Below are 17,430 nucleotides of genomic sequence, written 5' to 3'. Positions count from 1 at the left end.
TGCCGCTGCTGACTTCAGAAGTTATGGCTCAGTCTTAAAACTAACTTAGAAAAGGGGGATTTATAGGAATTCAAGGGTGTCCTATGGCTTTCCTAGCTATTTTTTCTAAAAAGAGTGCTGTAGTATTGCATTCGGTATCAGTTTGCCTTACTGGATCAAAAGCAACGTTTCCAGCCTTGGGAGCCACCAGCAATACAGATGGAAGAAAGCTTGTGATATTTACAAGGGACTGCTGCGGTGCAGTGAAGAGATTTAATGTTACACTTGACTTCTGTTTATTTTTCCTCCATGTCCCTGCCCCAGCTACTGTTATTAAAATGTACTTAACACCCTGAGAGTGTGAGCAGCCCAGCACCTGCTAATACTTAACAGACAGATTTAGCAGCTGTTCTGAGACAGCTTTGCAATAATCCATAGAGGTTTCTTCAAACATCTGCTAGAAGGGCCCTGCCAGCAGCTGCATTTTTGACAGCAGGAGAAAAGGCAGGGGGAAGAAATGTACCACAAATAACTCTGTCTGGTTGCAAAATTGGTGAGTGCGTGTAGCCTTAGAATAGTCCACCTTAGATCTGATCCCCCAGAGATACGTACAATAACAGACCTCCGGATTTTTCGTCGGGCCCTGAAAACCTATTTATTTCAACTAGCTGGGCTGGCTTGAGTTAAATTTTAAATTGATTTTAAATTGGGTTGTTTTAATTTACGGCCAAAATATCTAATTATTTTAAATTGTTTTTAAATTTTGTATGTCCTGTTTTTTACTTTGGCTGTTCACCGCCCTGAGTCCTATTTGGAGAAGGGCGGTATAGAAATTGAAACAAATAAATAAATAAAATAAATAAATCTTGCTGATCATAAAGGGGTAATATGTATTTTAGGGGCATCATATGAAGACAACATTTTGCTCCAGTTTGTGCTTGGGGGGGGGGAGCATGACAATGTGAACATTTATGTGGAGAGCATCTGGAAAGGATGAAGCTTCAAGCACTCAAGCTCCAGGTGGGATTGTCTCCTCCTCTTCCTTTCCAGAACAGGTCCTGGCCATCCTCTTCCCCTCCACTTGTATGATGCCTGCATTGTGCTTGCTTTCTACCAGTTTCGTCTGCCACAACCATTGCCTCCAGGCCCTGTTGGGGCAGGTCAAGGGGCAACTGCACCCATAATCCTCCAAGGAAACACCATTCTACCTAGCTTTCTCAGTCCCTGGATGCAGTGCACCCATTAGACCGCAGAGACATGAAATGAAGTAGAAGTTAGTTATTTTCATGTCTTTCCTTTCCTTGAAAATACATCCAATAAATAACACATAACCTACAAATAAAACATAGTATGGATACTACAACATAGTAACTCTGAAGATACACCACAGATATAATTAATTGGCAACAACTGATTATTATAATTAAACAGTACTCAGGTACTATTTATCTGTAAAACTATGAAGACAATATTGAACTATCGGATGCCCCAAGTTTGCTCATATTACATCCCTGTTGTACAGGCTCATTGCCTCCCAGTTTCCTTCAGGGGTGCAATTCAAAGCACTGGTTGTCACCTTTAAAGTACTACAAAGGCCAGGAACAAGATATCTGTGTGACTTCCTGTCCCTGAGAATATCATCCCATCCTACCAGAATGAATAAAGTGACATGCTCCAGGTCCTTTCCCTTAAACATTGGCATTTTGTGGGCCTTTACCATTACAGTCCCTCCTCTATGGGGAGGACCTCCTCCTGGAAGACTAACAGGCCCCCAATCCTTTTAATTTTCAGGAGAGCACTTAAAATGATAAATCTTTAAATGATAGGCTTTGGGATGGGACAGTGTTCCGACTGTAAAAACTTTATGAACTTCAACTCATTCTGGCTGGAGAATTCTGGGAATTGAAGTCCAGTCACCTTAAAGCTGGCAACTGGGAATAGGGTAGGGCAGTGATTCTGAACCTTTTCGGCACTGAGTGCCCAAACTGGAATGCATGAACAAGTGTGCATGCTGGAGCGCCAGAAACCCAAAGACCAGCTGGCCGGCATGAGCATGCCTGGTTTTTGGGTGTTTTTCAGGTCGTTTTGGGGGCATTTTTCGGCTGTTTTGGGGCCGTTTTCAGGCTGTTTTTCAGCCCATTTTTCAAGCTGAAAACAGCCCCCCCCAAAAAAAAACAGCCTGAAAAACAGCATGGAAAACAGCCCCAAAGTGGCCCGTTGTTTGGTGCTCTGGCACTTGCGAAGATGCACGGCGGAAACCAGAAGAGCAGCTGGAGACGCCGCGCGTGCCCACAGAGAGGACCAGGGCCGGATTTAGATGAAAAGAGGCCCTAGGCTATTCCACTTATGAGGCCCTTTCACCAGTGGTGGGATTCAATTATTTTAACAACAGGTTCTGTGGGCGTGGCTTAGTTGGGGGTGTGGCTTGGCAATCATGTGACTGGGTGGGCGTGGATAGCTGGTCACGTGACTAGGCGTGGCTAGCTCATCATGTGACTGTGCGTGGCTATGTGCATAGGGACTACTCAGAGGGCTGAAAAAAGTCATTTCTGACTGGGCCTCACACTTTTGACCGGTCCTCACACTTATGACCATCCTCACATTTATGCCCGTGCAGCTTTCTTAACAACCATGTCACTCATTTCACAACTGCTTCTCTTCACCATGGTGACAAGATAGGGCAAAAATGTAAAATGTGAGGACAGTCGTAAGTTCGAGGACCAGTCAAAAATAACTTTTTTAGCCCTCTGAGTAGTCCAAATGCACAAAAGGACTACCCAGAGGGCTGAAAAAAGTGATTTCTGACAGGTCCTCGCACTTATGACTAGTCATCATTTATGCCCATTGTAGCATTCTTAACAACCGTGTCACTCATTTCACAACTGCTTCTCTTCACCATGGTGACAAGATAGGGCAAAAACGTAAAATGTGAGGACGGTCGTAAGTTCGAGGACCAGTCAAAAATAACTTTTTTAGCCCTCTGAGTAGTCCAAATGCACAAAAGGACTACCCAGAGGGCTGAAAAAAGTGATTTCTGACAGGTCCTCGCACTTATGACTAGTCATCATTTATGCCCATTGTAGCATTCTTAACAACCGTGTCACTCATTTCACAACTGCTTCTCTTCACCATGGTGACAAGATAGGGCAAAAACGTAAAATGTGAGGACGGTCGTAAGTTCGAGGACTGGTCAAAAGTACGAGGACCAGTCAGAAATAACTTTTTCAGCCCTCTGAGTAGTCCATATGCATAAAAGGATACAGCAATAGAGAGGGATGAAGGAAGGGAAGGGAAATTAGAGTAGGAGTGAGGGTAAGAGAGGGAGGAAGAGAGGAGGAGAAGGAGAAAGGAAGAGGAAGTAGGGAGGAGGAGAAGAAGGGGAGGAAGAGAAAGTAAGAAGGAAAGAAAAGAGAGAGGTGGTAGATTTGAGGAGAAAGATTGCTGTACAATAAAAAAGATGAAAGGGAAGAAAGCCAACCCCAAACAAATATAAAGATATTAAGATAAAGAATGAATTGTTAAACTTTAAAGAATAAAAGAGAACAAATATGAATAAATAATAATTAGAAACACACATACAAACATACAATGTATTTTCTTTGAACAGAGTATTTGGCCGGTTCACAAATTTAAACAGTTTAGTCATTTCAATTAAATTTACAATTTCTATATTTTCTTTTTACCATATTTATTCCTCATCTATTTTTGTAAAAAACTAATATTACCCTTCATCCTCATCTCTAATCTTAATCAAATTCTTGATCTTGAGGCCCTAGGCTGAAGCCTAGTTAGCCTATAGGAAAATCCGGCCCTGGAGAGGACTCTGCGTGCCACCTCTGGCATGTGTGCCATAGGTTCACCATCACGGGGATAGGGTTAGAGTAGGAGAGAATGTTCATGTTCAATATGGCTATATTGCCAGAATGTTTGTTTTGCTTTTTTTTTGTTATTGATTTTTGGCTTTTATTTTGAGTTATATTCTTGATGGTAAGCTAGCCAGAGTTTGATTTAACTTGGGTAGCTATGCAAATGTTTTAAATAAAATCATATGAAATACACATTTTAATATATTGTTATTTTTATGGAGAGAAGGGGCCATCAAAGCAAAAGTGTCAATAAAAGTCTTAACCTTTCTCTGATTGCATGGTGCAGCTCCTTCCTACAGCTTTAATCTGTCCCACCTGGGTATGGAGCCATACTTCTCACCCTAAAGCTAGAGGGAGGAGGAGGAGGAGTGCTGGTATGGGCAGGCCCCAGCTCGAGCTCATATAATGCCAAGCAGTACAAAATACTCCATGAGCCAAATGTTTAGGAATGCTGATATTAATGAGTGGCAGACCCTTGCTTCTCGGAGCACAGAAGCAAACACCAGCATTTGGGATGGAATCAAGCCACTTTTTCCATTGCCTGGCAATAGAAAAGAGATAATATCGCCTTAGCTGTCAGGTTGCCCAGAAGGCTACTTTTCCTTCTGTATCTAATGCTTTCCTAGTTGATATAACAGTATGAAGGAAGTCTTTCTCCCTTTTTCAAAGGTTGATTGTTTTGGCATGGCGGATGATAAGAGAAACAGCAGGTGTATAAACTACTCCTTGTTCCATATCTTACATTGCCCATAACACCTCTGTTCTTCCATTTCACTGTCAGATATGGCAGTCCTTTTGGCTAGGATGTAATAAAGCTGAGGTCTCTGAGAGAAAAGAGGAGTTACAAATTTTGGTTGACAGTCAATTTTGCTGCTTCGCAGCCAAGTTGTATCTTTTGCAGAGAAGCTGCTTTAACAATCTAGATTCCAAAGTTTTAAGTAGTAATCTTTTCCAGACATCTTTTGAAAGCCTGAGGCACCTGCTTTTGCCATCACTTCCTACAATTCTTTAAATTATTATTTTTCCTTTGATTTCTGTCATGCGGATGAATTGCATTAAACGTCTCTTAATTACAGCTTTTCTTTTGTTAGTGAATGGCTGCCTTCCTCACTTGTCTGCATACTTAATGCCTCCTGTTAAGACAGTGGCCTGAGGCAGGGCAGGAAAAAGTCCTATTGCTGCCAGCTCTGGGCAGGTCTCCAGCCTCACCATTGATGTAGCCACTGTGGTTGCAACAGCATTTCTTTCCCCATCATCATGGAAATTGTCTCTGAATTATTTGTGCTTAGTTTGCTTATATTTGTCCAAGGCTGAACTTTTGTAAGGTTTGTGAATATTTTTTATATTATTACTGTGTTTTCCCGAAAGTAAGACACTCTCTTATATTTTTTTGAACCCTGAAATAAATGTTTGGCCTTATTGCCATGCACTCAAAAGCACTATTGGGCTTATTATCAGGGTATGTCTTATTTTGGGGCATAATATAAAATAATATATATTTTAATATATTAGCAACTAAATAGTAACTTGAATCTCATATACTTTAGTCAATAGACTTGGTGAGTGGCTTATAACAAGAAAGTCTGTGATTAAGTATTTTTTTTCTTGCATTTATACCCCATCTTCTCTCTTATTACAATAATGGAACAGTTTGGAATGAAAGAGATTACAGTCATTAAGTGCATCTTGTAGCTGTTTGAGGATTTCAACTTGGATCTTCACAGTCAAAGTCTAGCATTCTAACTATTGAATGAAACGTCCAAATATGTTAGAAAAGGTGGTTTAAGTTAAAACAAGCCCTATTCAAAGTGAATGTCTGTCATTATTATACAAATTGCTCTTAAGCTTTATTACTTAACTACTATTGTGATTAGGTTTTGTGCATTGTAAATAGAATTAGATATAATGAAGATGTCACTTTACCTGATCTATATGTTAATATAGTGGGATGATATAGGACAGTATTTTGCAACCGTGGCCACTTTAAGATTCTGGGAGTTGAAGTCCACCCATCTTAAAGTGGCCAAGGTTGAGAAACACTGATCTAAGAAGTTATGTTCAGACTGGTGTGAACTAGCTCTTCAGTCATTTCTAAAAGTGGACAATAAGCACCACTATTGCCTACTAAGTGATTGCTAGTTTGATTATTTTTAAAAATCACATTCTTTCATCTGCAGACTATATTGATACTATTCACTATCATTAATTCACTATCTAGACAATGTTACCGAATCCTGGCAAAATCCAGCTGTGTGACCTTGAAGTCCATACGTCTCAAACTCCCCAAAGGTTGAGAAATAACTGGTCTAGATGAAAGCTGCAGCCTAATGTGAATGATACATGAGCCAAAATACATACAGGGTATATAATTAATTATACAACTTGTATGATTTATAGTGCGGAGATGGAAAATTGAGTTTTAAAATGATACCCCATCAATGAAAACTCAGTATATGTAGTGAAATAAGTACACAGGGAAGAAGATTGTGTCAGCCTTGTGACTTCAGAAACCATGAAAAGTTGGGCCTGTTTTAATATTTGGATGGGAGATCACCAGGGAATGCCAGAACTGTGAATTAGTTTGGGAAGTAGTACACATACTATGTACACAGTGAATCTACCGCACTGAGAAAAAGACTAGACTACATTACACTAACATTTCTGAAGTATCACCATTCAGTGCCTGCTACAACATTGATATCTTTCAGAAATATCAGACTACAACTCTGAGAACTCTTGGACAGCACAGGAGTTATATTGTAGCATAATTAAGGTTGGATGTCCAAGTTCTCCAATTGCATATGTGTACTAGTTGGAGGAAGTGGATAAGATCCATGAGCCTTATCTCCTTAATAAGAATTCTATCACTCCATTCTGTTAACCTTCCTAGAAGTTTTGAGCATCAGGTTACTGTAAAGAAGTTTAAGTCGGCAAATGTTTTAATAATATTTTATTTAAACTCTTTAATTTTCAAATTGGTGTAACTCTTCTAAATACTAATCTTTTTCTTATAGAGATGCACAGCCAACCAACCAACGCTTCAATGAGCATGTCAACAATGATGTAAACCTACGGATTCAAAACCTCACTATTTTGGTCAGGAACATCAAAACCTATTACCAGGTATACATATGTACATGTATTTATCTGTAATACCATCTGCCAGAAAAACACTATAAAACATTTTGTGAAAAGAAAAGACTGGAGGAAGCTGTGTTTGTTGAAATTTTCAATTAATGTTCTGATCCTTGAAACGTGTTAAGAAAAATACTGAGCCCTATAAAAGTGCAGACATTTGCTTCTATCACCAGAATGATTTGAGGTAGATAATGTCCATTGACTAGTTTTAGACAATAATACAGATTACAGTGAATCTGCTGCATGTCTATGGAGATTCTCAATCATCCAAGAAAATTACCTTTGGGACATCCATGACCTGGATGATTGAGAATCTCTATAGAGATGCAGCAAATTCACTGTAATCTGTATTACTGGACATTCTTGGAGATTTTTCCTTGGAAAAAAAAGGAACTAAAGAAACTTCTTGGATAAAAAGCTAAACATTTTCAAGGGAGGGGAAACCCCCCCCCCCCAAGAAAGTCCAGTTGCATTTTGAAAAGCAACTTTGGGATGTGAATTTGCTGCAGTAAAATCTTTTCAAAGTCTGTTTTTCATGTAAAGCCTATCTAGAACATTGATACTTTAGCTTACTAAAGTCCAAGAATAGTCTATCAGAGCATCCATTGTTGAGCCATAGAGTAATTATTTCTTTTGACTTCTTAGTTAAGTCATTATGTAACTTGATTTAGACTGAAATGATTACATGGAAAGCACATATCAGTAGCAGATTAAAATGTGAATTGAAGGTTTCCTGTATGTTTTTAGATTGTATAACGTGTGTGTAGCTCAGCTGGTCCAAACTTTTATAGTATAAGTAATGTCAGCCTTTTTTTGGTAAAAGTCATGTGAAATTATATAAAATTGATAACTATTAATTTTTTTTAATGAAAAACCCTAAGGTAAAATCTAAAATAGAACCTGCATAACTAAATTCCTCTGTATGGAGGTGGCATTGGCAGTTTAAAGTTAAATAAAGTATCATAATTATATGTTATTATTAGCAAGAGCAAATCACTGGTCCATATCTAACATTTATATTCACCTGGATGAGCACATCTAGAACTTGAACATTATTTTATGGTTGAACAGTCTTAAGCTCATACCACTCAAATTATCCAGCAGTGTATATTTAGTTTCAGATTGATCAGGTGATTAATTGCTATAATACAATCTACCGTTATTTCATCAGCGCTAACACTCAAGCTTAAATTGGTGAGGAAATCCTGATTTCTGTATTATCTGAAATATAATTTAGTAAACTATAATGAGCTAATTTGTAATTTTTACTTTGTTTCAACTTATAAAATGTATTCCTGTATAAAGTCTTGATAAATCTGTTACCAGAATGATCAGAATATGAGTACTAAAAGGTGGTATGATTTTAACTTTCAAGAATATTCTCTCTATTCAAAATTATAGCCTATAAAAAGACTTCCTGTAATCTTGTCAGCCCTTGCAGATAAACCAGACAGCATTAACCAGACAACCTAGATGAGTTAATTAAAACTTTATTGTAAAGCTACATTAACAGAATCTTGCAAGACTGAAAGCACAAACATTCCATCATCTCTTTTAATTGCTTGATCCATTAGGGCAGGTCTCAGTTTCTTTCTATGACCGTTAAGCCAATGGGGACTCATCCGTCTCACATCTAATTGTTTTGTAGCAAGCATTTCTTCCTGTCATCCCTCAAGATCATCCACTTGTTCCATTACAACTTTTCTGTACATTGATAGAGATGGATGATGGCCCTAAAGCTGTCATTGAATATAAGAGAAGATTGGAATCAAAATTTGAAGCATAATATTGTTCAAATCCAATTGATTTTATTTTTCTGATTTCATTTAAGCTGAATTACTAACAAAATAAAAATGGATTCTACTATCCAAAAATATTCCACATTAGTTTTATGCTATTTTACTGATAATTAATATGCACATGCTTAATTTTAAATCTGACGGACGTTCTCTAATTCTGGATTCTAAGTAAGGTCTGACTGGCTTGTGTTTGGATGGGAAACTGTAAGATAGGAGTAAAAGTTGAAAAAAATCACAAAGAAGGCAGTAACAAGCTATTTTCGTATTGTCTAGAAATCTCCATGGATGTATTCAGACTTTATTCAGAGTTAAACATGATTCAAAGATATCTCTGCTTTTTTTGTTAAATTCACATATTGGGGGATGTATGGGGAATATGGGGAAGCTACCATATTCTGAATTCCTAGTACATTTTGGCAAAGTAAATTTTTTACACTTTTGAATATCATATTCTGTGCAAACAATAAAAAATGCAGTTGTAGTCTTCTTTGTCCATGAAGAAAATGTTAGTATGTCTGGTTAGCGTTTTATGGAATTGCCTGCTGATGTTTCATCTTGTTATTCCTTTCTTTCGGTGACTTTACCCTTTGTTAAAACTCTGTGTGTTCCTCAGAGTCAATTTATATTCTGCAGAAGAATGGTAATCAAGAAAGGCAATGAATGCTAAACTCAGTTGTATTAAAATTCGTATTTTCTTGCCCTGTAAAATTTCTACTGATTTCTTCATTAGTAAAAAAAAAATCATAATTAAAAGTATATAAGTTGAATATAGTGCTTGAAAATATAATTGTAAGAATGCTTTTAAAACAAACTTTTAAAGCAGTTGATCAGAGCTGGTAATAAATAATAACAATATATATATATAGTAGGTGACAGGTTGAAGAGTTAATTTCTAAATATCCATGGCAATAGTTTGAAAGTTTGAAAGTTTATTAGATTTCTATACCGCCCTTCTCCCAGGGGACTCAGGGCGGTGTACAGCCATACTAAAACACATAAATTTATAAAATTTAAAACCAATTAAAATCAAATATATAAAATTTGGCCCACAAATTAAAACACACATACGCCCATTTAAAATTTATATTAGGCCAGTCCGGCTTGCTGAAACAGAAGGGTCTTAAGGGCGCAGCGAAAAATACGCAGGTCGGGGCTAAGACGAAGCTCTAGGGGCAGCTCATTCCAAAGGGCTGGTGCCCCCACAGAGAAGGCTCTCCCCCTGGGTGTCACCAGTCGGCATTGTTTGGCTGACGGCACCCTGAGGAGCCCCTCTCTGTGGGAGAGTATTGGCCGGTGGGAGGTTGTTGATGGCAGAAGGCGGTCTCATATGTACCCCGGTCCTAAGCCATGGAGTGCTTTAAAGGTGGTAACCAATACCTTGAATCACACTCGGAAGACCAATGGGAGCCAGTGCAGCTCGCGCAGGAGGGGTGTTACGTGGGTGCGCCGAGTCGCACCCATAACCACCCACACGGCTGCATTCTGGACCAGCTGGAGCCTCCGAGTGCTCTTCAAGGGGAGCCCCATGTAGAGAGCGTTGCAGTAGTCCAGACAGGATGTGACGAGGGCATGAGTGACCATGCGCAGGGCATCCCGGTCCAGAAAGGGACTCAACTGGTGCATCAGGCGAACCTGATAGAAAGCTCCCCTGGCCACGGCCGTCATGTGATCTTCCAAAGACAGTCGTGCATCCAGGAGAACACCCAAGTTGCGAGCCCTCTCTGAGGGGGCCAGGGTCTCACCCCCAATAGGCAGCGATGGCACCAGCTGACTATACTGGGATGCCGGGAGCCACAGCCACTCAGTCTTGGAGGGGTTGAGTTTGAGCCTGTTTCTCCCCATCCAGATCCGCATGGCCTCCAGGCACCGGGACATCATGTCAAGGGCATCATTGGGGTGGTCAGGGGTGGAGATGTACAGCTGAGTGTCGTCAGCATACTGATGGAATCTCCCCCCTGAAACCACGGATGATCTCGCCCAGCAGCTTCACATAAATGTTGAACAGAAGGGGCAAGAGGACTGACCCTTGCGGCACCCCACATACAAGGCACTTTGGGGTCGACCTCTGCCCCCCTGCCAACACAAACTGCACACGGTCAGAGAGGAAGGAGGAGAACCACCACAACACAGTGTCCCCCACTCCCAACCCCTCCAATCGTCGCAGCATGATACAATGGTCGATGGTATCAAAAGCCGCTGAGAGATTTAATAGGACCAGGACAGAGGAGCAACCCCTGTCCCGAGCCCTCCAGAGATCATCAACCAATGCGACCAATGCCGTTTCCATGCTGCGCCCTGGCCTGAAGCCCGACTGGAACGGGTCTAGATAATCGGCTTCATCCAGGTACTGGGGCAGTTGTCGCGCCACCACACTCTCAACAACCTTCACCACGAAGTGAAGGTTGGAGACTGGGTGATAATTCGTTAATACAGCTGGGTCCAGGGAAAGCTTCTTGAGGAGAGGCCTCACCACCGCCTCTTTCAAAGAGGGGGAGAAGTAACCCTCACTCAAAGAAGCATTAATAATCCCCTGGAGCCAGCCTCGCATAACCTCCCGGGAGGCCAGCACCAACCAGGAGGGACACGGATCCAATAAACGTGGCAGCGCTAAGCCTCCCCAGAATCCTGTCCATGTTCTTGGGAGTCACAGGGTCAAACCCCTCCCAGATAACATTCTCAAGATTCCCCTCCATCACTCCATCCGGATCTACCCAATCAGAGTCCAGACCTTCCTGAATCTGAGTGACTTTGTCATGCAGGAATTGCACAAAATCCTCAGCCCTGCCCTGCAAGGGGTCTTCTCTCGCTCCCAGATGAAGGACAGAGTGGGTCACCCTAAACAGGGCTGCTGGGTGGTTCTCTGCAGACCCGATAAGAGTGGAAAAATGGTTAAATTTTGCCGCTTTTATCCTCACTAGGTAGATCTTAATATGAGACCTCACCAGTGTTCGGTCAGATTCGGAGCGAATGGCCCTCCAATCACTCTCCAGGTGTCTTTTCCGGCGCTTCATCTCTCTCAGCTCCTCAGAGAACCAGAGAGCCAGTTGAGATCAGCACCGGGTCAGAGGCTGCAAAGGCACAACACGATCCAAAGCTCTGGCGGCCGCCCTATCCCAGGCTGCCACCAGCTCTTCAGTCGCGCCGTGAGCCAGAGTCTCAGGGAATGGCCCAAACTCCATCAGGAACCTATCCGGGTCCATCAGGCACCTGGGACGGAACCACTTAGTCAGTTCCATCTCCCTGCAGCGAGGTGTAGCAGTTCGAAAGTCCATGCGAAGGAGGGAGTGATCAGACCATGACAAGGACTCGATGCTGAATCCCCTCTTTCCAGATCACTCTGCCACTGACCAGAGATAAAAATCAAGTCCTGAGTGTGTCCCCCCATGTGAAAAGGTGAATAGTAGATAAATTTTAATCATATGGAGAACTTCTATTGTACAATGTCTGGGAACCAGCCTATACTTCATCTGTAGTTTGCATTTATTATAAATGTTCCCATAATGCAGCAGATGTTGGTCAGCTGATATATGTTTTGGAGACTCCTAGTTGACTGGACTCTAAAATGAGTGTAAATTAATTCTGGCCACAGAATTCTGCTCCTCTGAAAAAATCACATGTGTTTTCTTCTTTCGTCCGTAGAGTAATTGAGAAAACAGAAATAAGAATGCAGTGATTTAATTTATCTCTGGATTATGAATGCTTTGTATTCCCTGAGTTATGCAGAAAAGCAAAGTTGAACAATGGGAACGATGGTAATGTGGACCAAATTTGTTAAGGAACAGCAATCCTGCAGTCAAGATGATTATTTTGCACTCATGATTGCTATCAAAATAATTGTATCATGGAGATTCCCCCGCACTATTTCTGACCAATACAGAAATGCTGACTTTTATCTCAAGGTCAGCTGAGTTCCAGCATCTTGCCAGTTCCAAGCTGCTGCTTTAATTTTTACAATCTCATAAATCTAGTTGTAAACTGAATAGAAAACTCTTTACTTTGTAAGAGCTGGAGGCCATTAGCAAGATTGGGCATGTTTTTTTTTTTCTTTACATTCCCTATCTGTCTCCAAATGTTTAATTATATTACTGCTTTGTCAAGCTGGTGTCTTTCTCTCTGAAATGGCTTTTTGTTTTCTCAGGAGTACAAATCAGGCATTATCCGAAGCAAAAAATTTTTTTAAAAAAACCCATTTTTTAAATACGGCACATTCTTCAAATTCTGCATCCAGTTTTTTTCTTGAAAAATTTAATAACATTTTGCTCTACATGTAAAACAGTTGTTTTACAGCAACAATTGCTGCTTTCTTAAGCAAATATTCTTTAGCTTTTTCTGGGATCTTTAGTCTTGTTTTTAAAAGCAAACTCAGAAATTTTTAAAAAATGCAATTTTTTTTAACTTGCTGGAGGTGAACAGGTTACTATGTGAAAATGTGCTTGATTTAAATTGAACAATAGAAATAGTTTTGGAGGTTCCTAAGCAACAATAGAAGTAGGGTATGTTACTTCCTCAAGGGAAGTTTTCACCCTCAATGTATTTGAGTGGTAAGTGTTTTTCCTGTGTCTGATCTATTGCTTAGTTGGACAAAGAAAATGAGACCTTTCTAACTTGGGTTGTTTTGTAGTAGATGAAATTAAAAAGTAGTAATTTGTAACAGCCTCTTTATATTTTAACCCTTCATAAAAGAACAGTTTTTAGTTTTCCTCATATGTTAACAAGTCCAATGTGATAGAATACCCATATTTAATGTTTTAAATAGCTGTCTCAGGAATTCTGAGAGTTGAAGTCCACAGGTTGTAAAAGGGCCACATTTGCCCATCCCTGCCCTAAACTAGCTGTCAGTTCTCAGCTGTGTTAGAAGTATGGTGTGTATGGGGCTAGAAGTATGGGGCTTTAGTTTTAGCCTCAATCAACAAAATGACCTGGGCCACCTCTGGTTGGCACCATGTACCCCATCTGTTGCCTGATTTGCAATCACTGAAAAACAGATTAAAAACACAGTATTTTGAATCAAAGTCCATCTTGAATGTTAGATAGGTGCCCTGAAATTTGGTATGATAACCAGGGTTTATTGAACCCAAGACATGATTGAGATAGGTTAAATTCAATAGTCCTTTAATCCGGTTTAATAAGGAATGTATTCTGCCAACTAAAACTCCCTTGCTGTGGTGTTGTTCCTGTCTGTCAAATTTGATAAACATGAGTTAACACAAGTTAATTGCATTGAACTACAAGATAAAAGTAAACCATTTAGACACGTCTACAGTATACATAAAATAAATACTGTACAGGATTACGGGAAAGATTGCGCTTGAGATGAGATGCAGTTTTTAATCTGTATTTAACAAGAGACCTACAGTATTGTGATTACTTTGACACTCATTTGATTAGAAGGGGGAAAGGTCAGTTTGGGGTTAATTCTTAGCTTATTTGGAACAGCTGCATTGTAGTAAAATATCAAAGGCTCTATTCCCCTGGGAACTACAAGCAGCTATGATTAGAAAGTGAAACCAGGTGAATCTCTTTTTAGGAATCTGTTTGCTTAGGGAGAGATAACACATTTTGCACATTCCAAGTTCATGAAATGTTAACATTTTAAACATTTCACAACAATCATTCTAACAGTTAAGATTAACATTGTTTTGGGTTAAGCCGAAAATACTCCTCTCTGTGTTACTACATTATGCTGGCTGTTGGACCATAATTAGATGTTAGTTTGGCCTGGAAATTCAACTTGATGCAATTTTTTTTTTTAAAAAAAATTATACTTCAAATATAGACTCTTTATAATGTGTTCCCAAGGAAATAGTGTCTGGCATTGGAATAAGCAAAACATAATTTTATTCCTTTTATGGTTTGTGTCTTTTGAAATATAGTCCCTGGCATTGGAGATCATGATATAGGAAAAGAAAAGATCAAAAAGTACTTTTAAAAGGCTATGTTATATACCAGAGGTGTCAAACTCAAGGCCCATGGGGTGCTTAGATCTGGCCCATAGGGCCGCCTTGGAAACAGCAAAGGACTTGCCTGCGGTGCCTCTGCCACTGAAAATGGAGTTCAAGAGGGCTGCATGCGGCCCTCCCAAGTTGCGTTTTCACTGGCAGAGGGTTGCAGGAGGCCGTCCCAGCTGAAAACAGAGCTCAGGGGGCCGTTTTTGCTGACAGAGCGCTCAGGCCACCACAGGTGCCCCCAACATGAGTGACATCAAGCTGGCCACACCCACCCCGGCCACACCCACCCCAGCTTCCCAAGGTCAAACACAATCCTGATGCTGTTCTGCCCCAGCTACGGACCCCAAAGAATGCAGCACACACAAAGTCTGTACAAACCTTAATTTATTAAATTAAATCAGTCTTTTTCAAATAAAGACTGTTAATTAATTTTCTTAACAGCCTACAAGAATCCAAAGAATAAATAATCGTAATCTTACTATGGTTGGCAGAAAGCCTAGAAGCAATTTGCAGGAACCTGATAAGAGAACTAAGATCAGGACGCGAAGGAGAGTGAACGAAGTTGTTCCCTATAAATTGCCTCAGTTGTTGTCCTTCCTTAAATAGGCTAAGGGAGTGGCCAATTAGCCCCAAGCCTTACTCTCAAGGAGACCTCTTTCTGAGGAACCACTCCTGCCTTTTGGCAGCTCTGCATGCCCATGAATTGAGAAGAGGCTCCTCCTCTTCGTCCTCTTCACTTAAGGGAGCTTCTGGAGGTTCTGAAGGCCCTGGCTGAATCCCCGCCTCTGACACCACATCTTTTCTAGCCTCCTCATTGTCTGACTCGAGTGCCAGCTGCACAGGCTGCTGGCACAGCACCACACCAGCCTTCTCGCTGTCGGAATCAGCTACTAGCTGCACAGGCCACCGATAGGCCACAACAGATGCAGCCCTCAATGAAATCAAGTTTGACACCCTTGTTTCATATATTCAAAATTCTGGGAGGAGAGCCATGTGAATCTATGATAACCAAATATCAGGAGAAATCTTATAGCATCATTTCTGACTAGCAAATTTTATTAAAAGTCATAAGCTTTCGTGAGATGCAGTTCACTTTGTTAGAGGTATATACTGGCTTGGTTGATGTAGGTAGGTTAAATTGGAATGGATAAATAACTCTTTTTCTTGATATAAATAACTTGCACTTCCATGTAACAAATTGGACAGAAGCATGCTATTATACTATTATACGTTCCTATGTACAGCTGCTTTTTATATTCATTCTTTGCAATACACTATTATTTACTACCTTTCTGCCAACATTTGCAGGCCTTAAAATTTCTCCATTTCTATATCTTTGCTGAACCATTCTACTGTCTTTACTAAATATTTTGCTATTCTGTTTTTTGCTGTTTAACTTGTAACCAATTCATTTTTTTCTGCCCAGCAACCAGCTTGGTGCATTAATTTTGTGATCTGTCCCCGTACCCACACACACACCAACACAGCCAGTCGAGGGTTAAGGAAACACTTTGGAACGCACCCAGGTCTTATCACCCACTTGGCAGCGATAGACACACCGTCTGCCAAGTGACTTTATTTTCAAAGTAAAACAGAAAGATAAATACTCAAGAGTCCAAATGTCCGACACTTTAAATCTTTCTCTCAGCAGTTCCGGACGAGGCTTTAGTGACTATCCAAGGTTTGCTTTGTTCGTCACAAGGATCCTTGACCACCACCCTCTATTATATAGTCTCTGGGGTGTGGTCCAGTGACTCAGTTCTAATCCCTAGCATGCCTCCTAAGTGCGTTCAGGAATGATGTTTCTTCATCACTCTGATCCGAACCAGCTGTCTCCTCTCCCTCGGCCGGCACTTGAGACAATGCCAGAGGGGAGGGGCCTGGAGAGGGAGGCCTGGCTGACTCCTCTGCCTCATGCTCGGAGCTTTCTTCCTCCGATGGGACAGGCTCAGAGGGCGGGGCCACAACATTTTGTTGTATCTCTTGTATCTTTCAAATTAGAATTCTGTTTAATATTTTTCCAGAAACAAAGTAATGCCTCTGTAATTTTTGCAGTGATGATATTCTACCAATCATCAAACACAGATCACAGTAAGGAAGACACCACATAAACATGACTCAGAGAACAGTCCAAAGCACATATTTGAGTAGAGAAATTCCCTGAAGATGGACACCAGCGTAAGTCCGAAAGCTCAAAAGAGTAAATCTCTGGTCCCAGTGACAGACCCAAATTCAATTTCCCGGATCACAGGCCTCATAAATAGGTTAAATATGGTTACACCATCTACACTTGCAGCCTTATTATTTGCAGCATTCTCACAGCATATACTACTTCCTGTGTTAATGTTTTTCTTGGGACCTAGTATTTATAATACTCATTTCAGTTCTATTATTTGACATCATTAGCTCATGCTAATCTTGAAATGTTATTTCCAACATTCCCAGTCTTCAGTTTCATGTCAGGATTAACAGAGTTGGTGATGTCCAAAATTGTTTAATTGCTTTTATTTTTATTTCCATTCACACTGCTAGGGTTCCCTTGAGTAGCCCTATTCATTCAATTCAAAAACAGGTTTTTTTTAATTCATTCAAAAAAAACCCCACCCTTTGTATTTTCTCTTTTTCTAATCAACTATGACAATTACAATTGATTAGAGCTATGTAATCCAATCCTTCTGGACAGTGATAAATTGGAAAAAG

At 40.4% G+C, this 17,430-nt stretch overlaps 1 protein-coding gene across 1 annotated transcript in view; it reads left to right on the top strand.

The window, feature by feature from the left end:
- CCDC88C (coiled-coil domain containing 88C) overlaps positions 1 to 17,430 on the top strand; it is a 93,059-nt gene that overhangs the window by 14,511 nt on the left and 61,118 nt on the right. Inside the window, exon 3 of the mRNA XM_070941313.1 lies at positions 6,860 to 6,968. Within this exon, the coding sequence (XP_070797414.1) occupies positions 6,860 to 6,968 (109 nt within the window). The remainder of the gene's footprint in view (positions 1 to 6,859; positions 6,969 to 17,430) is intronic.

Source organism: Pituophis catenifer, unplaced genomic scaffold (assembly GCF_029215685.1).
Source record: "Pituophis catenifer annectens isolate HBS135680 unplaced genomic scaffold, rPitCat1.0.hap2 SCAF_1, whole genome shotgun sequence".
Taxonomy (NCBI): Eukaryota; Metazoa; Chordata; class Lepidosauria; order Squamata; family Colubridae; genus Pituophis; species Pituophis catenifer.
Note: the sequence above shows the minus strand (reverse complement) of the source record. Positions and strands in the feature narration are given on the sequence as shown.